The sequence below is a fragment of the Cenococcum geophilum genome (genome assembly GCF_001692895.1).
Source record: "Cenococcum geophilum 1.58 unplaced genomic scaffold K441scaffold_4, whole genome shotgun sequence".
Taxonomy (NCBI): Eukaryota; Fungi; Ascomycota; class Dothideomycetes; order Gloniales; family Gloniaceae; genus Cenococcum; species Cenococcum geophilum.
Window position 1 is genome coordinate 5,112,801 of NW_027137562.1, and position 16,176 is coordinate 5,128,976.

General features: G+C 49.0%; 6 protein-coding genes across 6 annotated transcripts; 2 read left to right on the forward strand and 4 right to left on the reverse strand.

The window, feature by feature from the left end:
* Window positions 1–214: 214 nt before the first annotated feature.
* Window positions 215–3,115, reverse strand: K441DRAFT_539701 (SAICAR synthase-like protein; the record flags this gene model as incomplete). Its single annotated transcript, XM_067642566.1, has 3 exons — window positions 215–907; window positions 968–1,931; window positions 1,983–3,115. The coding sequence occupies 3 exons, from the start codon at window positions 3,113–3,115 to the stop codon at window positions 215–217; spliced, it is 2,790 nt and encodes a 929-aa protein (XP_067509053.1).
* Window positions 3,116–3,743: 628 nt separating this feature from the next.
* K441DRAFT_218929 (uncharacterized protein) lies at window positions 3,744–4,275 on the forward strand. The gene is made up of 2 exons (XM_067640584.1): window positions 3,744–3,929; window positions 3,996–4,275. Exons 1-2 carry the CDS (start codon window positions 3,875–3,877, stop codon window positions 4,172–4,174), a joined length of 234 nt encoding a protein of 77 aa, XP_067509054.1. The 5' UTR covers window positions 3,744–3,874; the 3' UTR covers window positions 4,175–4,275.
* An 826-nt stretch (window positions 4,276–5,101) lies between these two features.
* K441DRAFT_653143 (uncharacterized protein) lies at window positions 5,102–6,824 on the reverse strand. The gene is made up of 7 exons (XM_067647486.1): window positions 6,634–6,824; window positions 6,514–6,539; window positions 6,360–6,382; window positions 6,135–6,265; window positions 5,879–5,973; window positions 5,690–5,818; window positions 5,102–5,636 (listed from the first exon to the last, which is right to left on the reverse strand). The coding sequence occupies exons 1-7, from the start codon at window positions 6,707–6,709 to the stop codon at window positions 5,463–5,465; spliced, it is 654 nt and encodes a 217-aa protein (XP_067509055.1). The 5' UTR covers window positions 6,710–6,824; the 3' UTR covers window positions 5,102–5,462.
* Window positions 6,825–7,719: 895 nt separating this feature from the next.
* Window positions 7,720–11,875, reverse strand: K441DRAFT_653145 (uncharacterized protein). Its single transcript, XM_067647487.1, has 5 exons — window positions 10,643–11,875; window positions 8,682–10,591; window positions 8,571–8,627; window positions 8,322–8,519; window positions 7,720–8,178 (listed from the first exon to the last, which is right to left on the reverse strand). The coding sequence occupies exons 1-5, from the start codon at window positions 11,753–11,755 to the stop codon at window positions 8,043–8,045; spliced, it is 3,414 nt and encodes a 1,137-aa protein (XP_067509056.1). The 5' UTR covers window positions 11,756–11,875; the 3' UTR covers window positions 7,720–8,042.
* An 808-nt stretch (window positions 11,876–12,683) lies between these two features.
* On the reverse strand, window positions 12,684–13,974 carry K441DRAFT_653148 (trimethylguanosine synthase). The gene is made up of 5 exons (XM_067647488.1): window positions 13,819–13,974; window positions 13,671–13,769; window positions 13,329–13,621; window positions 13,068–13,273; window positions 12,684–13,008 (listed from the first exon to the last, which is right to left on the reverse strand). The coding sequence occupies exons 1-5, from the start codon at window positions 13,896–13,898 to the stop codon at window positions 12,967–12,969; spliced, it is 720 nt and encodes a 239-aa protein (XP_067509057.1). The 5' UTR covers window positions 13,899–13,974; the 3' UTR covers window positions 12,684–12,966.
* A 285-nt stretch (window positions 13,975–14,259) lies between these two features.
* K441DRAFT_702967 (uncharacterized protein) lies at window positions 14,260–15,966 on the forward strand. Its single transcript, XM_067653438.1, has 4 exons — window positions 14,260–14,496; window positions 14,556–14,639; window positions 14,692–14,922; window positions 15,111–15,966. The coding sequence occupies exons 1-4, from the start codon at window positions 14,329–14,331 to the stop codon at window positions 15,678–15,680; spliced, it is 1,053 nt and encodes a 350-aa protein (XP_067509058.1). The 5' UTR covers window positions 14,260–14,328; the 3' UTR covers window positions 15,681–15,966.
* Window positions 15,967–16,176: the final 210 nt, after the last annotated feature.

The window sequence follows — 16,176 nt, forward strand, 5'->3', positions numbered from 1 at the left end:
ATGCGGAAAAAACCCGACCCCAAGGACGAATAGCATCTGTAGCGCCGCTGGTATAATGCAGCCTCAGGACAATGACGGATGGGTAAGAAGAACCTCGATGATGCAGGCGTGAGATTTTTTAGAGACAAAGGAAAGAGTGATACTGGAAGGAAAAGGCCGTGGGGGAGATGGTAGGCCGTAGAGTATTATTAGGGGGCGAATCGATGATCGACGATTAGTTCACTCGAAGCACCTTTTCTATGGGAGGAGGGAGGGGTAGTTCTTTATCTCGGCCTCGTCCTCGTTCCAGTTCATCTTTGGGAGGTGTGGGTGGACCACGCTGTCGTCCGCCTTCATAGTTATCCTTGGGTGGAGTGGGCGGCCTGTCGTCATGTTCATTGTTCGCCTCTTTCGGTGGCGTAGGCGGCGGTCTCTGAGGCATCTGCTTATGCTCTTGTGGCTGGAGCAGTGGCAGTTCTTTTTCTTCTAACGGCGCAGGTGGCTGTGGACTACTCTTCCCACTCCTGCCTCCCGTGCTCGCAGACTCGACAGCTTCTACTACTACTGGTAATGTGCTGCCTAGCTCACCGCGCTCCGCAGATAGACTCCTGATGGTGCGTATCTCTCGATTTGGGACGTCATCTTCAGACGCGCCTCTCTGCTTTGACCTTTCCGCTTGTCGTTCGGCCTTTTCTATGACGATTTCTGTGGGGTCGCGCTGATGCATATTCACGCCAGAGAGACGTGGGTCATCGATGGTGTTCTCAGCATCGGCTTTCTCCTTTTCCGCGGCTTCGCGGGTCTTGGTAATGCCACTGATAAAGCGGACGAAGCGGTCCCCATAGCGCTCGGGGGGTATGGCAGAGATTTGAGGTTCCTGGTTCACCATGCCTTTGAAGAAGTGCTCTGCCCGTTTGATCAAAGAATACTAGGAAAGTGGTCAGTACTTGCGTGCGTGTTCTCGTGCGTAAGTCAAGGTAACACTCACGTGTGTCAGGCAGTCGATGATTCCCAAATAGTAGATTTCCTCTCCAGGACTATTATCCTCATGTGTTGCCCTGAATCCCCCATCGTCGTTGTAGAAGTAGAAATTCTTCCTTCCTTCTCTCATTTCGTCTGGCATCTTACTTGTCGTTTGGTCCATGGGGATTGGCTTCTGGTGCTTGATCATCTGCCTCAGCTCCTTGGCTTTCCGCGCATTTTCCAGTTTCGATGGGGTCCGTATAAGTACATCGGATTGCGCGGGATCATCCGCAACGTCGCCTCCAGGCTGGAACACCTGTAAGGTCTTGTCTCGGAGGTTCTCTTCATTCCCGCGCTCCAAGTCATGAATGCCTACCAACAAAGAATAGTCCATTATCTTGAGCCGCTGAAGAAGCTTCACGTCCCGCTCCATTTGTTCAATGAATGCCTTCTTTTTCGTTGGCCCAAATTCCAAATGTAGGTTTCTCCGTAACCAGTTCAAGTCCTTCAGCGTTGCCCGTGGGTTCTTCTCTAACTCCTCCTCTCTGAAGTCTCTCCCAATGGTAGAGCCTTTCAAATCAAAAGTCCGGTGGATGTCTCGGTGTGGGGGAAATAGGTTGTTCATTACTACAAAGTGGATCTTGCGCCCGTAGGGTATCTTAACTCGGTGAAGGCCATAAAACTGAGAGAGGAGCGTGTTCGAATTTGATTGTACGTGATTATAGTATTCTCGCAGTATTTTTCGAAGAAATTTATGTTCGGCGTGATGAATGGTTTTAATGATGTATTTGTAATCCCGAGAGAAATAAAAGAAGCTTCCGCTTTTCCCTGGGGATCCAAGTTCGGAGAGTATATATTTGCTGGTTAGTGACATTAAGTAGTCTGCCGGGTCTAACTGGAAGATGGATCGCAGGTGCCGAAACACCCATGGTGCATAGTCTTTGAACTTGAAGTCGTATTTGGCTGAAGGTGTCAGCTCATTCCCCGTGCTGCATTACAGTCAGTAAAAAATTTAGGTAACGTCTTTTTTAGAAACCCACATATCAAAAGAGAACTTGTGTTTCGTCTCGAAGTCCGCATCAGTCAATTCCCGGTCCATTTTAGCATTTGTCCTGGAAACAGTGAATCTTATTCCGGTCAACATATTATACGCTGTCACCCAGTTGACATGGTTCTGATCCACTTTTGTTCCTACAACCACACGATCATCGTCTTCGTCTTCTTTTCTCTTCCTCTTACTCGCCCTCTTCTGCCTGTAATGCTCTGCCCACCGTGCCGCATCCTCATCCTGCGATATCTCCTCAAGATGCATGTCGGAGTGTATGGATCTCGTGGCCCGCCTTGGAAGGGTCACCGAACCTCTTCTTTTTGTTGGCGTATTGGGAGAGAATCGACCGCTGACTGAGACGACATCGTCCGACGTATTTGTGCTTTGATACTCTCGTGATGTTCGTGATGTGGTGACTTTAGGAACTTCTAGTGTATACCGATGCTGTCGAAGTGGATGTTGTAAACTTGAACCGGAAGATGAGGGCCCGGGGACTAAAGAATTGGGGTGAATGAAAGCGGGTGGGGAAGAAAGTCGATGTGCTGAGGTTGGAACGCGTAAAGAGGTCTCATTGGGTGTTTGCGGAGGCTGTGTTGGTAACGAACTTCTGCTTGGAGTTTCCGTTAGTTCACTGTTAGGCTTCGCTGGTGAGTGATGCGCCTCAAGTTTTGATTCTGTTATGCCATCATTTCCATTGACCGCTTCGAGCTTGACGTGAGTCGTCCTGCAACCGTCTTCAGTCTCTCCGTTTTGGATTGCAGCAAAATATCCGTCATCGCGATCAGCTTTCTCAGTGTCTCTGCCAGCGCCTAGGGGCCAGTCCTCATTTTCGACGTCAAATACATGTTCTATGGGAGCGGTGACGGAGTCTTCCTTCTGCGATGACGGCTTATCCCGGTTTGGCGGAGTTCGGATCGGTCGCCCGTTCGGTATCGGTTGCATGGTACCGTTACCTTTGGAGAAATTTCCGTTTAGTTTTGTAGCGTGGCCATTGGGTAACCTGTTGGTTTCATCATGGCCTAGCGGAGGCTGCTTGTCGAATGAGGTCTGCGAGTGGAAGCTGTATGAAGTTGCTGAGTTGGCAAAGGCAGAGTAATCCCGTTCGTCTGCCATGAACGATGGCATCTCAAGGGAATGCAACATGTAGGGACCATGGATCGCCTAAAGGATGTGGAGGCGGCCCACTGGAGGGCAACTCGGAGTTTGCGGTTTCTCCAGGGCTTCGTATGGGTTGGACTCGTGTATTTGAGGCGCGGATCTTGGCGGGAGGCGAGAACAGCCCAGGCCCCGATAACAGTATAGAGGCCCTGTAGAGCTCAGTATAAACTGGGCGGAGAGAAGAATGGGAGACGTGACGATGCTGGGTGTTGAAGATGGGAAAATGTTGTCGTCTGGCCGACAGGACAAAGCATGGCCCAGGACCCACGGCGCCAAGGCTAGACGACGACTTTCCAGGACGGCTGAACCGGCCTGGCTGTCCAAGATTCCGAGAAGCGACAGCAAAGGGGTGACGGAATTACGCACAAGCACTATACATGACCAAGACACGATCGACATTGGTTATTTCACTCACTGTCAAGTCTCAAACCGGGCCGCGATGAGCTGCAGTCATTCATTTTAATAATTCAATATCACCTCCGAACACTGCCTTTCCAAGCCGTCAGTCGCATCTCAAATGCACTCCTCAGGGGTGGGGGACCGACCGCAGCAGAAAACCTCCGGTGGGTCGCACTGAGCAGACGTGTCTAGCAAGTCTGACATGCGGCGCATATTGTGGCGGGAGCTGGGCTGCAGAATTTGTGGAATGTAGATTAGGTGGCAAAAATAGCATCCTTCCAATTTGGGACCTACAAGCTTTTGCAAACATGGCTCATCCTGGGGAAGATGACAGAACCCTCTGCAGCTGTGTATCGCACGATTCCTCACTGGCTTTTCAAATGTGTGTACTATCTGAATTTTCAATTGTCTCACTACAGAATATTCAATCCTTAATGCATGCGTATAGACTGTTTCCTGCCAGCCTCGTTTCTTCTCAGCCTCATCACCTCTTTTTGTCTTATACTATTTCCAATCGCTAGTCATGCCATTGACTTCCATCCATTTCCTTCTGTAACAGTGTTTCTCTATACTCTTACGAAAATGTTACTGTCAATTCACGTCTCAATGAGTTCAACAACCTATTAGCCCACGGCTAAGAAGCCTCCTACCTCCTTCCCCTTCCCCCTCACTCTGCCCCTCCATAATCCCTAGCACCACCTGATCCCTCACTAGCTCTGACGGCGCCCTCGGCCCCCAAATCAGCGCCAGATGCCTAAACACCGCAAACAACACCTTCCTGCCGCGCCTACCCTCCTCAGCGCACTCCACGCTTACTCCATGGCACCAACTATTCCTCCGCAGCCCAGGGACTACATGGAGCGCTTGCACTGTAGCTTGGAGAGCTTGTGCGCGTTGCGACCGTGCAGCACGACGCTAAAGCTGCGCGAGAGCACCTCTTGCGCGAGGTCGGACCCGATGCCGTCCCTGGCGCCCGCGATGAGCGCGTACGACTCTGCGCCGCAGTGGTAGCGGGGGAGGCCGGAGGTGCCGGTATAGGGACGGAGAAGTAGCAGTGCTTTGGTCGGGACGTATAGGAGGACAGTGAGGCAGATGGTACTGTATGGGTTATTGTGGTCAAGGGGTCACATAGTATCGGACGAGGAGTTGAGATGGAACTGGGGTGCTGAAATTGGTACGAACGAGAAAAGTGAATAGTCATATCGAGTACACTGCATCGCAAGACTAAGTAGAGGTGCTTACACTGATCAATTGATCCTGATGGTTGAGCAATGGTACCGCAAAGCCTGGTAACACCCGTCCGCCTAGTTTCGCTGGGCTCAAGCTCAAGCCACTGGGCTTACCTAGCCACAGCTTCCTAGGACTGCGCACCTAGTCTAATCTAATTCTTATTAATCAGCGCTTAAAAAGGCAAGAACACTCTCCACCAGCCGATACGCGTCTTGGTCTTGTTGACATTTGGTGACGGTCTCGAGTTCTAGAAGAAACAGGCAAATACAACGAAGCATTGAATCAAGCAACCGAGTTCGATTTCGCAGAACGCTGCGTTGCTACCTATTTGTGTTCTACAACCTGTACAACACGTACGCATGACCCGGGACCAAATAAAAAATCACAGTACAGTTCCCACTCCTTTGAACGCCTTTCCGCCCAACATGAGGCGCGAGATGATCAGCTATGCAGAAACTATAGCCCAGCATCATGCGCGTAACAAAGGGAACCCGTGACAAGACCCTCCACCATTCCTCCTACCAACCGTCATAGCAAAACCCCAAACATAGGGGAGGATATCACACAATGTAATCAAGTATACTCCGGCCGGCGCCATTGGATTTTTAGCGACGATCTCGAAGACGCCTTGATACCTGGAACCGAAGATCATATTAGAGGAAAAGAAGACAACGAAGCGGTGCGCTTATGCCTCTGCCTTCTTGGGAGTAGCCTTCTTCGGGGTTGCCTTCTTCGTCGGCGTCTTCTTGGTTGCCGCAGCCTTCTTTGCTTGCTTGGGGGCGGGGGCTTTGGTCTTGGTGACACGACCAGACTTGGTTTTGCCCAGGATGCGTGCAGGCTCATCTGTTACTGCTGGTGCCTATTGAGATGTTAAACACATGGTATAAAGCGCAGGGCGTAGAGATAACCTACACTAGAAGCGGTCTTTCGTGGTCGACCAGCATTGGCCTTTGGTTTCGTAGCGGCCTTCTTAGGTGCGGCAGCCTTGGTGGTCTTCTTGGGCGCGGCCGTCTTCTTTGCAGCCTTAGTCGTAGTTGTCTTCTGCAGGAGGAGTGATTAGTTCAATGGTTATTCACAGTAATGCTCATGTTCAGGACTTACCTTGGTGGTGGGCTTAGCAGCTGGCTTGGCTTCTTTCTTCGCAGGAGCAGCAGGTTTGGCCTCCTTCTTAGCAAGCTTCACTGGACCAGAAGGACCTAGAGTTGAAAATTAGTAACGCGTTGGGAATGATAAAGCAAGATGCAGAGAAGGGGTTGAATGAGGAACATGACGATGAAGATAATATAGTCTGACTGTAAAATGGGTAGAGCAGAAAGGCAAACGAAAGGGATAGGCGGTAACGCTGGGGAGAACTGACCCTTCGGTCGGGAAAAATCGCCACTCTTCTCGCCGGCAGCAATAGCACGGCTCAAGTGGCTACTGAACATGGCATCCGTAGTGGCACCGAGATTGTTGTTGGCCTGAATGTATTTCTTGATGGCTTGACGGCTAATGGAATGGGACAGGTCAGCAGACAACTCTCTGACATAGGCGAATGACGTGGCGCGGGAAGTAACTCGAGCTCGAGGACGGGAGAACTGACCTGCTACCATTGCGTTCCTTGAGCTGGAGGTCGAATACAAAGCGTTAGCATATTGCTCTGGCTATACAATGTGTTGGGAGTTGTGATCGGAAGCGCGAGGAGTCGTCGCAATCTCGAAGCGGGGGTCACGATGCGCCCGGAAATGTAGACTCACGTTGATAATAGCCTCTTTGACCATATCTATATATATTGATTAGCAATGATCAGCGATCGCGATGAAGCTATCGCCATGATTGTGCGACAGTGTGGTGAAGTTGTGCATGCGACGGCTTACCTTGGTAGGATGCATGGGCGGGAGCGGCGCCGGATACCTTCTTTGGCGCGGCAGTGGTGGACTTCTTAGGAGGCATTGTGGATATTTGTGGTAAGGATTGAAAGTGCGAGACTTAAGCTTTCGAACGAGAGACTTTGCGTCAAAGTTAATGGATGGGTTGTGGTGGTGAGAGCTCGAGAAGTTCGTGGAGGGCGATCAGATGCGCGAGGCGCGGGGACCTTTCCTTTTATACGATTTGGCAAAGCGATGGAGTAGCATCAGATCAACAAGCCACGGCACCCGCAGCAAAGAACGCCAAACTCAATGCGGAAGGACCAAGGCACCTTTTGATCCTGGAGCACTTTTCACGTTTTCTCTCAAGGAAAATAGGCGGACACTTAGGGCGCTAGATCCGCATTGTAGGCGTTGCCCTTCGATTCTGACGTGGTCTCCCTTCCTTTCGTCAATTTCCATCTCTCAACTTGGTAATTCCTCTTTCTTCCCCTCCCTTTCATTGGCCTCCATCATCATGCCTACTGCTGCCTTAGTCCGACCATCTAGAACACAATCTAAATCTCTGTTCATCTGATCTAATGACTCATAACAATTACTGCCTGTTACCGTCATGCTCATTTTTGTGCTGTTCCAGAACTGACACGTAGGATGCGGCCTCAACCACGTCCCGTGTTGTTACGATTCTCGCGCCCACTTCGCCTCACTCACCACAGCCACTTTTCCTCAGCCTGATATCTCCCATTATTCTTTGGGCCAGCATTTGATTCTACTGTTTAGCGCTTACCTTTTATCCCGTGATCTCCCGCTGTCGGAGAAATACGCGACGTGTGATTTGTCTGTCAGGTGGTGGTGGATATCCCACGCTTTCCGAATATGATAGGCTAAGCACGTCTCATCGAGTTTGGAGTATGACAAAATTCTGTATCCTGGATGCTTAGATATCTTGTGTCGCTCATAGTGAGTTATTGTGGGAACTTATACTTAGCCTGTTTTATTCTTGCGATGCTTGTCATCTAGCAGTAAGTCGCACAAGGATTCCACAATCACATTGGCGTTTCAAACAGCAATCACGCCTCAAGCGCCAGATCAGAACTCACTGCAACTGCGCTCGATTGTTACATATGCTACAGTAAAAAGCGTAAGCCATGGCCGTGACTAAAGGCCGCGACCTAATCTTGCCCAATACACTGCCACATGTCTCCAAATAACAGTTGTCGAGTATGCAGATGAACGCCGCCCTAATGCATTTTCCATTCCCGCGAACACACCAAATACCATGGTGGTGCCGATAACCGCACTCTGGGAATTAACTAAAACGGCAATTATATGCACGCTAAAATAGACAAGATCTACCTGCCCGTATTCATAGCGCTGTGCTAAAGTTTCCAGGCAGCAACGAAGCAGTTTCGAAGAGCTCACATTGGTGAGCCCGCAAACGGTCCGATTTGTGAAGCTGAAGGTGTTGCAGCAACAGTGACAGGCGAACTAAAGGTCGCATCATCGAAGACATCGTTCTGTTTGGCCATAGTGCCGTTAAGCATAGGACAAAGCCTGAGCGATTGGATGGCGTTAGCTCAGCGTACTAATCCAGGAGAATAGAAAGTAGTTGAGGAAGTAGTAGGAAAAAATAGTCTAGAAAGTAGAGAAGAGAAATATTGAAAGGTTAGAAAGAGAAGGAAAAAGGAGTGTAGCACTTTTTGTTGGTTTTGATGTGTCCGACCTGGCCGCAATTGGCACACTTCCGCTGAGTTCCAGCAACTTTCGAGGGCCCAGCTGTTGGTGAGCTGGGGGTTGCGGGAGTCGATCCCGAGACAACATGTAAGCCTTTTGCTTTTTCGCGGACTTCGCGGCGCTCGGCATTGCGCTGGAGTCGGGCCAGCTCCTCCTCGAGTCTACAATCACAATCAGTAGAGGACTTATTACCTAGGCTGGTCGGGACATACCGCTTCCGTTGTCGAGCATCGTACTCCGCGTCTCCAGTCGGTTTCAAGTCCGCAAGCCTATTACAGTTAGTAATACAGTAAAAAATTCAAAGCGGTCAGGCTTCTACTCACGTCATTTGACTGAGCTCTGCGGCTCGTCGGCGTCTAACATATTCGCGAATAACTTTGGGATCGCGCACGATGATAGGCTCTTCCTCGAGATTACCGTATTTATTCCGGACCTTGCGCGAAATCTTCAGCACTTTGCCCTTCTGGCTCGTGTTGCTGAATCGACTAAATTGACTAGTTGTTTCATCGTCATGATGAAATGCTGGGGTACCAAATTCAGACCTGGGCGTCTTTCCACGACCTGCGGCCTGCTCCGCATCTACATGGTCGACGTCCATCTCTGTGTCAGAATGCTCCATAATTGACGAAAGGCTTTGTGACTGAGCGGCCCATATACGTTTGATGGCTTCTTCATATAGTCTCTGCTGGCGTGCAACATTGTAGCTATGCCCACCAAGCTCCTTGACTCTCTTCGCATCTAGTTTGTCCCCAATACTCTCACCGAGATCTTTAAATCCGCCTTTCATGGAAGTTTTGATGAAGCTGAATGCTTCGCCACGCCCAGTAGGGTCGCCTTCACCGTGAAGCTCCAGCATTGCTTTTCCTTGACAAGCATTGAGGAAGTTCTTAGTAGTCTGCCATGGAGCTAGCTTCTCATCAAGGGTCTGCCCATCGTTCTCTTCATCATCCTCGTCAACATCGGCTTTGTTGTAACCTGCGTCCTGCAGGTGACGATTGCCGACTTGCATTGAGTCGATTAGGCAGATGTCTTCGGGCTTAATCCACGATCGCATGGTGTCTTCATCTGGAATTATTTCACCATCTTTTGGTTTCCAGGAGCTAGTGTCCTTATCGTACTGCATGATTTCCCTCATTCTGGAACGATTCTGAGCTACATCCGTTCCAGGGAGATGGTTGCGGATCATTTCGTTGCTTAGAATAGGTCCCCTGACTTTTGCTTCCAAGTTCTTTCGGTACATACGGAAGGATAACATCTTCAAGCGTTTCTTCCCTGCTTCTGTGACCTTCCGAGAATGAACTCCTGGAACTTCTACTGAAGGGAATTCTTGTCCAACGATCATCAAATTCTCAATATTTCTCAGATGCCATTTAGACCCGTCGACGCCAGTGGTGCTCTTAACCATAAGAAAATCAGTAGACTTCGGATCATGCTTGAAAACTGGCGTTCGGAACATAGCATTATGCAAAGCCGGAACTGTCTGGCCCGGTTCTACATCTCCAAATATTGAAAATGGACTCTTATCCTGAGGCAGAAGAACTGCTGTCTCGCCGAGGTCAAATTTAGGGCGCGAGTTGTCCTCGTTATCTTTCCGACGGTAATAATTAACTAATTTATTACCCATTGCAAAATTCGACATAATCGTGGGATACTCTTCAGAATATTCGAATAGTAGCATATTTGAATTGTCTGCTAATGTGAGGTCCTCTGCTTTCACAAATGCTTCCTGCGGTTTTAGGTTTTTGACGCGCTTCCTCTTTACTGTCTTGTTTGGCAAGATAGATACTCTTTCACCTGTCTTGCAGTGGAAAGTCGGCCGATGGAAAGAACGAGCCTCTCTGTCACTAAGCTTGACTTGGTAGAATGGGTATTGAAGTTTCAGAGCGGGCATGCCATGCTCCACGGCCATATGTCCAAGCGTGCTGCGGACTTTGTGTTGATGATTTTCTTTGAGAGCATCATAGGCTTCGTCGTTGGAAATATTGTACCGTTGGAATATGGACTTGCTGAGGCTGCCTTTAACATCTCGTCTGAAATCTGCTCCGACCTTGCGGGGTTTGTTCTGCTCCGCGTTGGGTTGTTGGATGTCAATCAATAATTGAGGATCATTTAAATCGAGGATAATCTTCCTTGCCAACCTTGCGGTAGTGAGTTCGGGGTCATCGAAAGAAGGAAATGAATTATTGTAGATCGGGATAGGCAAAGGAGCTGCTTTATTCCCAGCTTTCCGTTTCTGCGCCAAATTATTAGCGTCACACGCGATGTCTATTATATTGAGCATTACCTTAGTAGGCGGTGTGTGATCGAGAGTCCAGTCATCATCGTCTTCAAAACCATCAACTAGAGCAGGCTCCGCTTCTTCATCAACAGATATTGTGTCAGGACTAGGAACTTCCCAATCCTCGCAGATAACATTTAGGTCCTGCCAGGTAACACCACCAACCATTTCTTCGTCATCGTTACCAAAAGCATCCAGCTCCATTTCATCACTACTGTTGTTCTCATGCCGTGCGCCATCAGTAATGATAACAACTCCATTCTGATCCGCGTCGACTTGACGGGCGGACTTGTTGGCTAAAACAGCATTAGGGAGCTTGAAGCTCCGTTCCTGATCTTGCAGAATGTCAAGATTGACCTTTGTGGGTTGTATAGGTTTTGGCGGTTTGATAGGTGTCTTTGCAATATAGAATGCTCGCTTCGCAGGCAGCAGCTGTGAGAAACGAGGCGGCTTATCTTGTTCGAACCGAGGCCATATCTGCTCAAAGATTTCGGGGGCAGAATTAGGGGGAGGAAGCAAGTCCGCAGCACCTGCACCTCTCCGTTGTCGTTCCTCTCGTTCCTTCTGAGCCTGTGCAAATAGCTCCCGCTGTTCTCGGTATTCATCATCTTCATCTTCCTCCACCGTTGCCCCGTAGTTGACATCGCGAAAGGTGAGTTGATGGCCAGCTTCGGGCTCAGTCCCGCTTATTGATGCCCGAGGTTCTGATGACTTCGTGGGGCCGGGAAGACTTATACCGCTTGAAATTGTACTCGGAGGAAGGACGTATTTCTGTTGCGAAGCTTCCTCAGTTGGGGATGAAGGAAGGTCTCCGAATAGGTCGTCAAAACCGTCATCATCGGCATCACCACCTGGTATATCTGAGAAGGTTCCTCCGCTCATATCCCTATCTTCGTCATCCCCTCTGCCGTTGGTACCGAACCCGTTGACATCATCTTCGTCCTCAGCAAGATCATCATCGCCAATATCCTCGAAGTCCACAGCATCATTTGCCTTTTCCCCCACATCAAGATCGCGGTCCAAGAAATCGAAATTCTGTGTTGGGTCGTTGAAGAGCTTGTTGATGAGCGCGTCGTCATGCTCATCCTGTATTTCGGTGTCTCCCACCGCGTGAGGCATCTTGAGTTTAGACACTGCTGAACCAGGAAGTAGAAAGCTAGATGCGAGAGAATGTAGTATATGCGCAGCTATATCTGCCAGCTAGTGCTTCATAAGGTAGAAGTGAAGGCCTGCGGTGAAGCGGGAGAGCGGCGGAGGTGAGTTACCAACTGCATCGAGGTTCGAGAGGCCAGTGGCACGTTAGAGAATGTGGTTGGGCTTCCAGGATGGTCTGCGGGTGTCGGTAATATGCGTAGAGCATATGCGACGGAAGCGCCGGTTGTCAACGTCGAGAATGTGCTCGCCGGCACGTCTAATGGAGAGGAGTAGGTCGGCTTTGAGCATTAGGGAAGTCGCCTCCGCAGTCCAAGTGGGCCGTGCGTATGCGATGCGATCACGTGCACAATATAAAATGTATTCATAAAATAAGACCCTTCGTTTGGGGGCGCACGGACGGACCGTTGTGCTCCAAAAAATCTTCCACGAAGAGTCTAAGAGCTTATAGTTCATACTTTAACGTACTTCTCTAGGTCTAACTAATTACTTATAAAACACTACAAGGTGAAGGCTCTTTATCTTCTCTATCGCCTCTATATTATGGCGATATTATAGCTCTATTATATAAAAAGTTAGATATAGATAGTTAAGATATAGCTCGTAGAAAAGGACAAAAATTAATTCTTAAAAAACTTACTTCTTACTAAAGCGACGCCTATTAAGCTCCTAGATGCTCCGTAAAAGAATTATAAAATATAGGGAGCAGATATAAGCGTATCCTGCCCCGTGACTAAGCACGTGCTGATCTAACCGAGTTCGGTTAAAACTCTACTACAAAGCGTCTGATTTAAGATAAAAAAAATTAACGCATTCAAGGCATGACTGAGTAATTAATAGCCAGGATGCAAGGGTTTCCAGCCTCACGACGTGAAATATTACGCAACAATACTAGGGCAAAACTTTCTATGGTCTTTCAATTCCTTGCATTATTTCAGACGTTAAAATCTCCTAAGACATCAAATTTGAGACGCTTGCTCGCACCTCACTTCTTGCATACAGACTATCACCACAGTAAAACAGGCGTGTCTGGTAAATAAGTGCTTCTTAGGAAGTCGCGGTTCCTCCTTTAAAAATGCGCCCGCACGCCCTGTAACATGTCCGAGATACATCGCGAGGGTCAGACATGCTCATCTACCTAGCGATTAGTAGTAATTTATTGTGACATTCCACAGACGTCATGAGTTAAATTTAAAGTCCCCGAGATAAACGCACAATGCCTATGCCTTAAAATCAGTATCCAACGCACAAGGAATAACAAATATATCGTCTCGCATACCTTACTAGCGCCCTTCAAGCAATAATGTGTAACTTCAAGTTTCCTATCCTCTGGGGCATACTTGGCTAGTTGGTTGAGGTCTGACGTTCTTGGAAGATACAGTATGATATCTTTGGTGACCTTTGCAAAAGGCGTATAGATAGCCTCAAGGCTGTACGGCTGCATAGTAGATAGATTGAAGACAACGTCTGACGTGTATCCCGGCCCTTATAGTATTGTCAGCAATATCGCAATAATGGAGGCTCAAGACCAAGGACCCACCGCCCCATGGCGGGCTAGCAAAAATGACAGCACTTTTACCCATCGCAGAGAATCGCTTCTTAATAACATCAAAGCAATCCCCTTGAATCCACCAGATCTTGTTAGCTAGTCCATAAACGTCAGCATTATGCTTCGCGCATTTGAGCACTTTAGGATCTTTCTCGATGGCAAAGACACGCTCCCATCTGCCAGACAGAGCAAAAGCAATGGCATTGCCACCAGCGCCCGCAAAAGCATCAATGATCATCGTCTTCTCTTTCGGCGCCCCTTCCGCCACGTGCGTTGCTATCATGCTACAACAAGTCAACAGAGTCTGTATTTGCTGCTACTCTATTTGCTTACTTAGCTACGGGTTCGGGGGTAATGCCAAACCAGGCATCGTCGGTCATCCAGATACCTTCGTCATATTTTGAGTATATCATGTGCCGCTGGTGCCAATATCTAAGATTCAATAAGCTTTCCTTCGAAGTATTTGCAATGGAAGACTGACTTCTGAATTTCCACAGGGACTTGATTGACGGACTCATAATGAAATATGCCGTCGACTTCTGGTGGGGCTGAGGTCGCCATGCTGTGCAGTTACAGGGAGCCTTTTAAGAATGGTCTATACAGACCCTTGCAGCTAAGTAGAATGCGTCTATGCTTGTACTGCATTAAGGAGTGGAAGTGGAAATCGTAGGGCTGGCGAAGCGAGAGCTGGTCCTACTTATTCTGTAAGCAGCTAGCTTGTCTGGGAAGCATTCTTGCCAGCTTCACTAGGCATTTATATTTTTGGGAGGTTTGATAGAGCCACCTGTCTAACACTTCGAAACTAATTTAGACTGTTCAATTTTTAAGAAGAGAATTTCCCACACAATCCCGAAATATAGATACTCCAGCAGAAGAATTAGCGCAGTAAAATAACCAGGTCGGAGTTCCCAAAGCTATGGCCACACCGCATCGGATTCCAACACCTGGCCCTGAGCAATCATCATCCTCCTCAACACTACTTCTAGACAGCATGTTCGGAGCACTCAATCGATTCATCGCGCATCTCGACGCTGACCCAAATGAGCAGAGGTCAGGCACATATGGGGCTTTCGGGTTTCAAGTACTACGAAACGCGAACCCAGAAATCCCCTTGGAGCCGTGGTTCGATTTCATTATCGGCATCAACGGACGAACAATAGTGAGAGACCTCCATACTCTCTGCGCAATCTAAATGAATGACTAAGTGTAACTCTCCAGGACAATCCAGACCCCAGCCTTTTTGCCATGGAAGTCCGCAATTGTGCCGGCTCGACCATCAGCTTAGGAATCTTCAGCGCGAAGGCATCGTCCAGCCACCTGTCTGAATTGCCGCCTATGCTAACTCTCAGTCTAGGGGCAGAAAATTCGTGAAATTTATGTACTCGTGCCGGCAGAGAAGCCGTCACTTGGAATGGCTTTGCAATGGACACCTCTTTCTGCAGCTGAGGACGTATGGCACATTCTAGATGTCATACCAAACTCTCCTGCGGATGTAGCCGGTCTCCTACCTCATGGTGACTATGTAATCGGTAGCCCTGAGGGTCTTGTACGAGGAGAGTCAGGTTTGGGGGAGTTGGTTGAAGATGTAAGTATTCATAATATAATTCCTTTCCCTCCTATTCTCATTACAAAAAGTATTCATCTCTTTCATTAAACATATTCCTTTCATTAAAATCCTTCATCTTTCATGGCCTGGACAAATCATGTGCAAGAAGGCAACGTATCCTTTCGACAGGATCAAACCCAGAACGCCCTCACTCACAAAAAAAGCAGTACATGCAGCGTCCCCTTCGGCTCTTCGTTTACAACCATGAATACAACGTCACACGTCCTGTCACTATCACGCCGTCACGGAACTGGGGTGGCGAAGGTGCATTAGGCTGTGTGCTGGGCTTCGGCGCGTTGCACCGCATCCCCGCGCCGCTCGAAGAACCGCCGCACGGTCCGGGCGAAACACTCTTCGAGTCGGCTCTTGACGAGAAACGGCTCTTGTCGTCGTCCAGCACGCCGGTCTCTTCGATCCAGCCCACCTCAGCGCCAGAGTTTCTTGTCCCAGCCAATATGCCGTTCCAGTCCAAGTCACCACCACCGCCAACAGGTGGTGCCGGGAAAGCGAAGAAAGCCCGCGCGCACCACGTGTATGCGGCGCCGACGGCTGAACTGGACGACTACTTCAAGGAGGGCGAGCAGAAGAGTCGCGAGCAGGACCATGCGCCGTCGACGGAGTCGGGGTCTGTACCTCCTCCGCCGAAGATAGGGGGACCGCCACGAGCAGGTGGACCACCGAAGACTGGAACGCCGGTGCAGAAAGATGAAACGGTGGTGGAAGGTGATGGGGAGTAGGTAGAGTAGGTAATAGGGTATAATGAAGGGTTAGCCGCGCCCGAGATATCCTCCCATTAATTCGTGATTAGGTGGAGAAGTATTATAACTCCTATGTTATATCAGTATTCCGTCACTCGCCTTGCTGTTTATAATGTCCAAGCACTTACCTCAGATGTACTCTCCCCAGCACCCCCTTCGTTTAGCTCCTCCCTAAATCGACTTCTTCTACCATCTCCCTTCTCTTCAGCTAAAGTAAAATGATATTAGCAATCATCCCACAAAGCTGCAATATCCCAAAAATATCTTACCTAAAGCTAGAATAACCTGTGCGGGCAGCACGACGCCGTCATCTGAAACGACAGAATCAATCCTCCTATGAGCCGCCTTCCTCCTTCTCACCTCTCCACCCTCCCACTTTGGCTCCTCCTCTCTCTTCAATAGCGTCTGCTCATCTTGCCTATTCTTCTCCTCCAGCCGGCGCGTCGAAGAGATTTTGGAGAGAAACCAGCACATA

What these genes read in the sequence shown, in the direction of transcription:
- K441DRAFT_653148 (XM_067647488.1), bottom strand. Translation starts at nt 13,898, where the DNA reads ATGGCGACCTCAGCCCCACCAGAAGTCGACGGCATATTTCATTATGAG. An exon ending in ACCCCCGAACCCGTAGCTAA is followed by an intron (nt 13,622 to 13,670) that starts GTAAGCAAATAG and finishes GACTTGTTGTAG; the next exon opens with CATGATAGCAACGCACGTGG. An exon ending in TGCTAGCCCGCCATGGGGCG is followed by an intron (nt 13,274 to 13,328) that starts GTGGGTCCTTGG and finishes CAATACTATAAG; the next exon opens with GGCCGGGATACACGTCAGAC.
- K441DRAFT_702967 (XM_067653438.1), top strand. Translation starts at nt 14,329, where the DNA reads ATGTTCGGAGCACTCAATCGATTCATCGCGCATCTCGACGCTGACCCA. An exon ending in GCATCAACGGACGAACAATA is followed by an intron (nt 14,497 to 14,555) that starts GTGAGAGACCTC and finishes GTAACTCTCCAG; the next exon opens with GACAATCCAGACCCCAGCCT. An exon ending in TGGGGGAGTTGGTTGAAGAT is followed by an intron (nt 14,923 to 15,110) that starts GTAAGTATTCAT and finishes CAAAAAAAGCAG; the next exon opens with TACATGCAGCGTCCCCTTCG.
- K441DRAFT_653145 (XM_067647487.1), bottom strand. Translation starts at nt 11,755, where the DNA reads ATGCCTCACGCGGTGGGAGACACCGAAATACAGGATGAGCATGACGAC. An exon ending in GCAGAGCTCAGTCAAATGAC is followed by an intron (nt 8,628 to 8,681) that starts GTGAGTAGAAGC and finishes TAACTGTAATAG; the next exon opens with GCTTGCGGACTTGAAACCGA. An exon ending in CACATCAAAACCAACAAAAA is followed by an intron (nt 8,179 to 8,321) that starts GTGCTACACTCC and finishes CCAATCGCTCAG; the next exon opens with GCTTTGTCCTATGCTTAACG.
- K441DRAFT_218929 (XM_067640584.1), top strand. Translation starts at nt 3,875, where the DNA reads ATGACAGAACCCTCTGCAGCTGTGTATCGCACGATTCCTCACTGGCTT. An exon ending in TCCTCACTGGCTTTTCAAAT is followed by an intron (nt 3,930 to 3,995) that starts GTGTGTACTATC and finishes GCATGCGTATAG; the next exon opens with ACTGTTTCCTGCCAGCCTCG.
- K441DRAFT_653143 (XM_067647486.1), bottom strand. Translation starts at nt 6,709, where the DNA reads ATGCCTCCTAAGAAGTCCACCACTGCCGCGCCAAAGAAGGTATCCGGC. An exon ending in TCAAAGAGGCTATTATCAAC is followed by an intron (nt 6,383 to 6,513) that starts GTGAGTCTACAT and finishes TTCGACCTCCAG; the next exon opens with CTCAAGGAACGCAATGGTAG. An exon ending in CGATTTTTCCCGACCGAAGG is followed by an intron (nt 5,974 to 6,134) that starts GTCAGTTCTCCC and finishes TTTCAACTCTAG; the next exon opens with GTCCTTCTGGTCCAGTGAAG.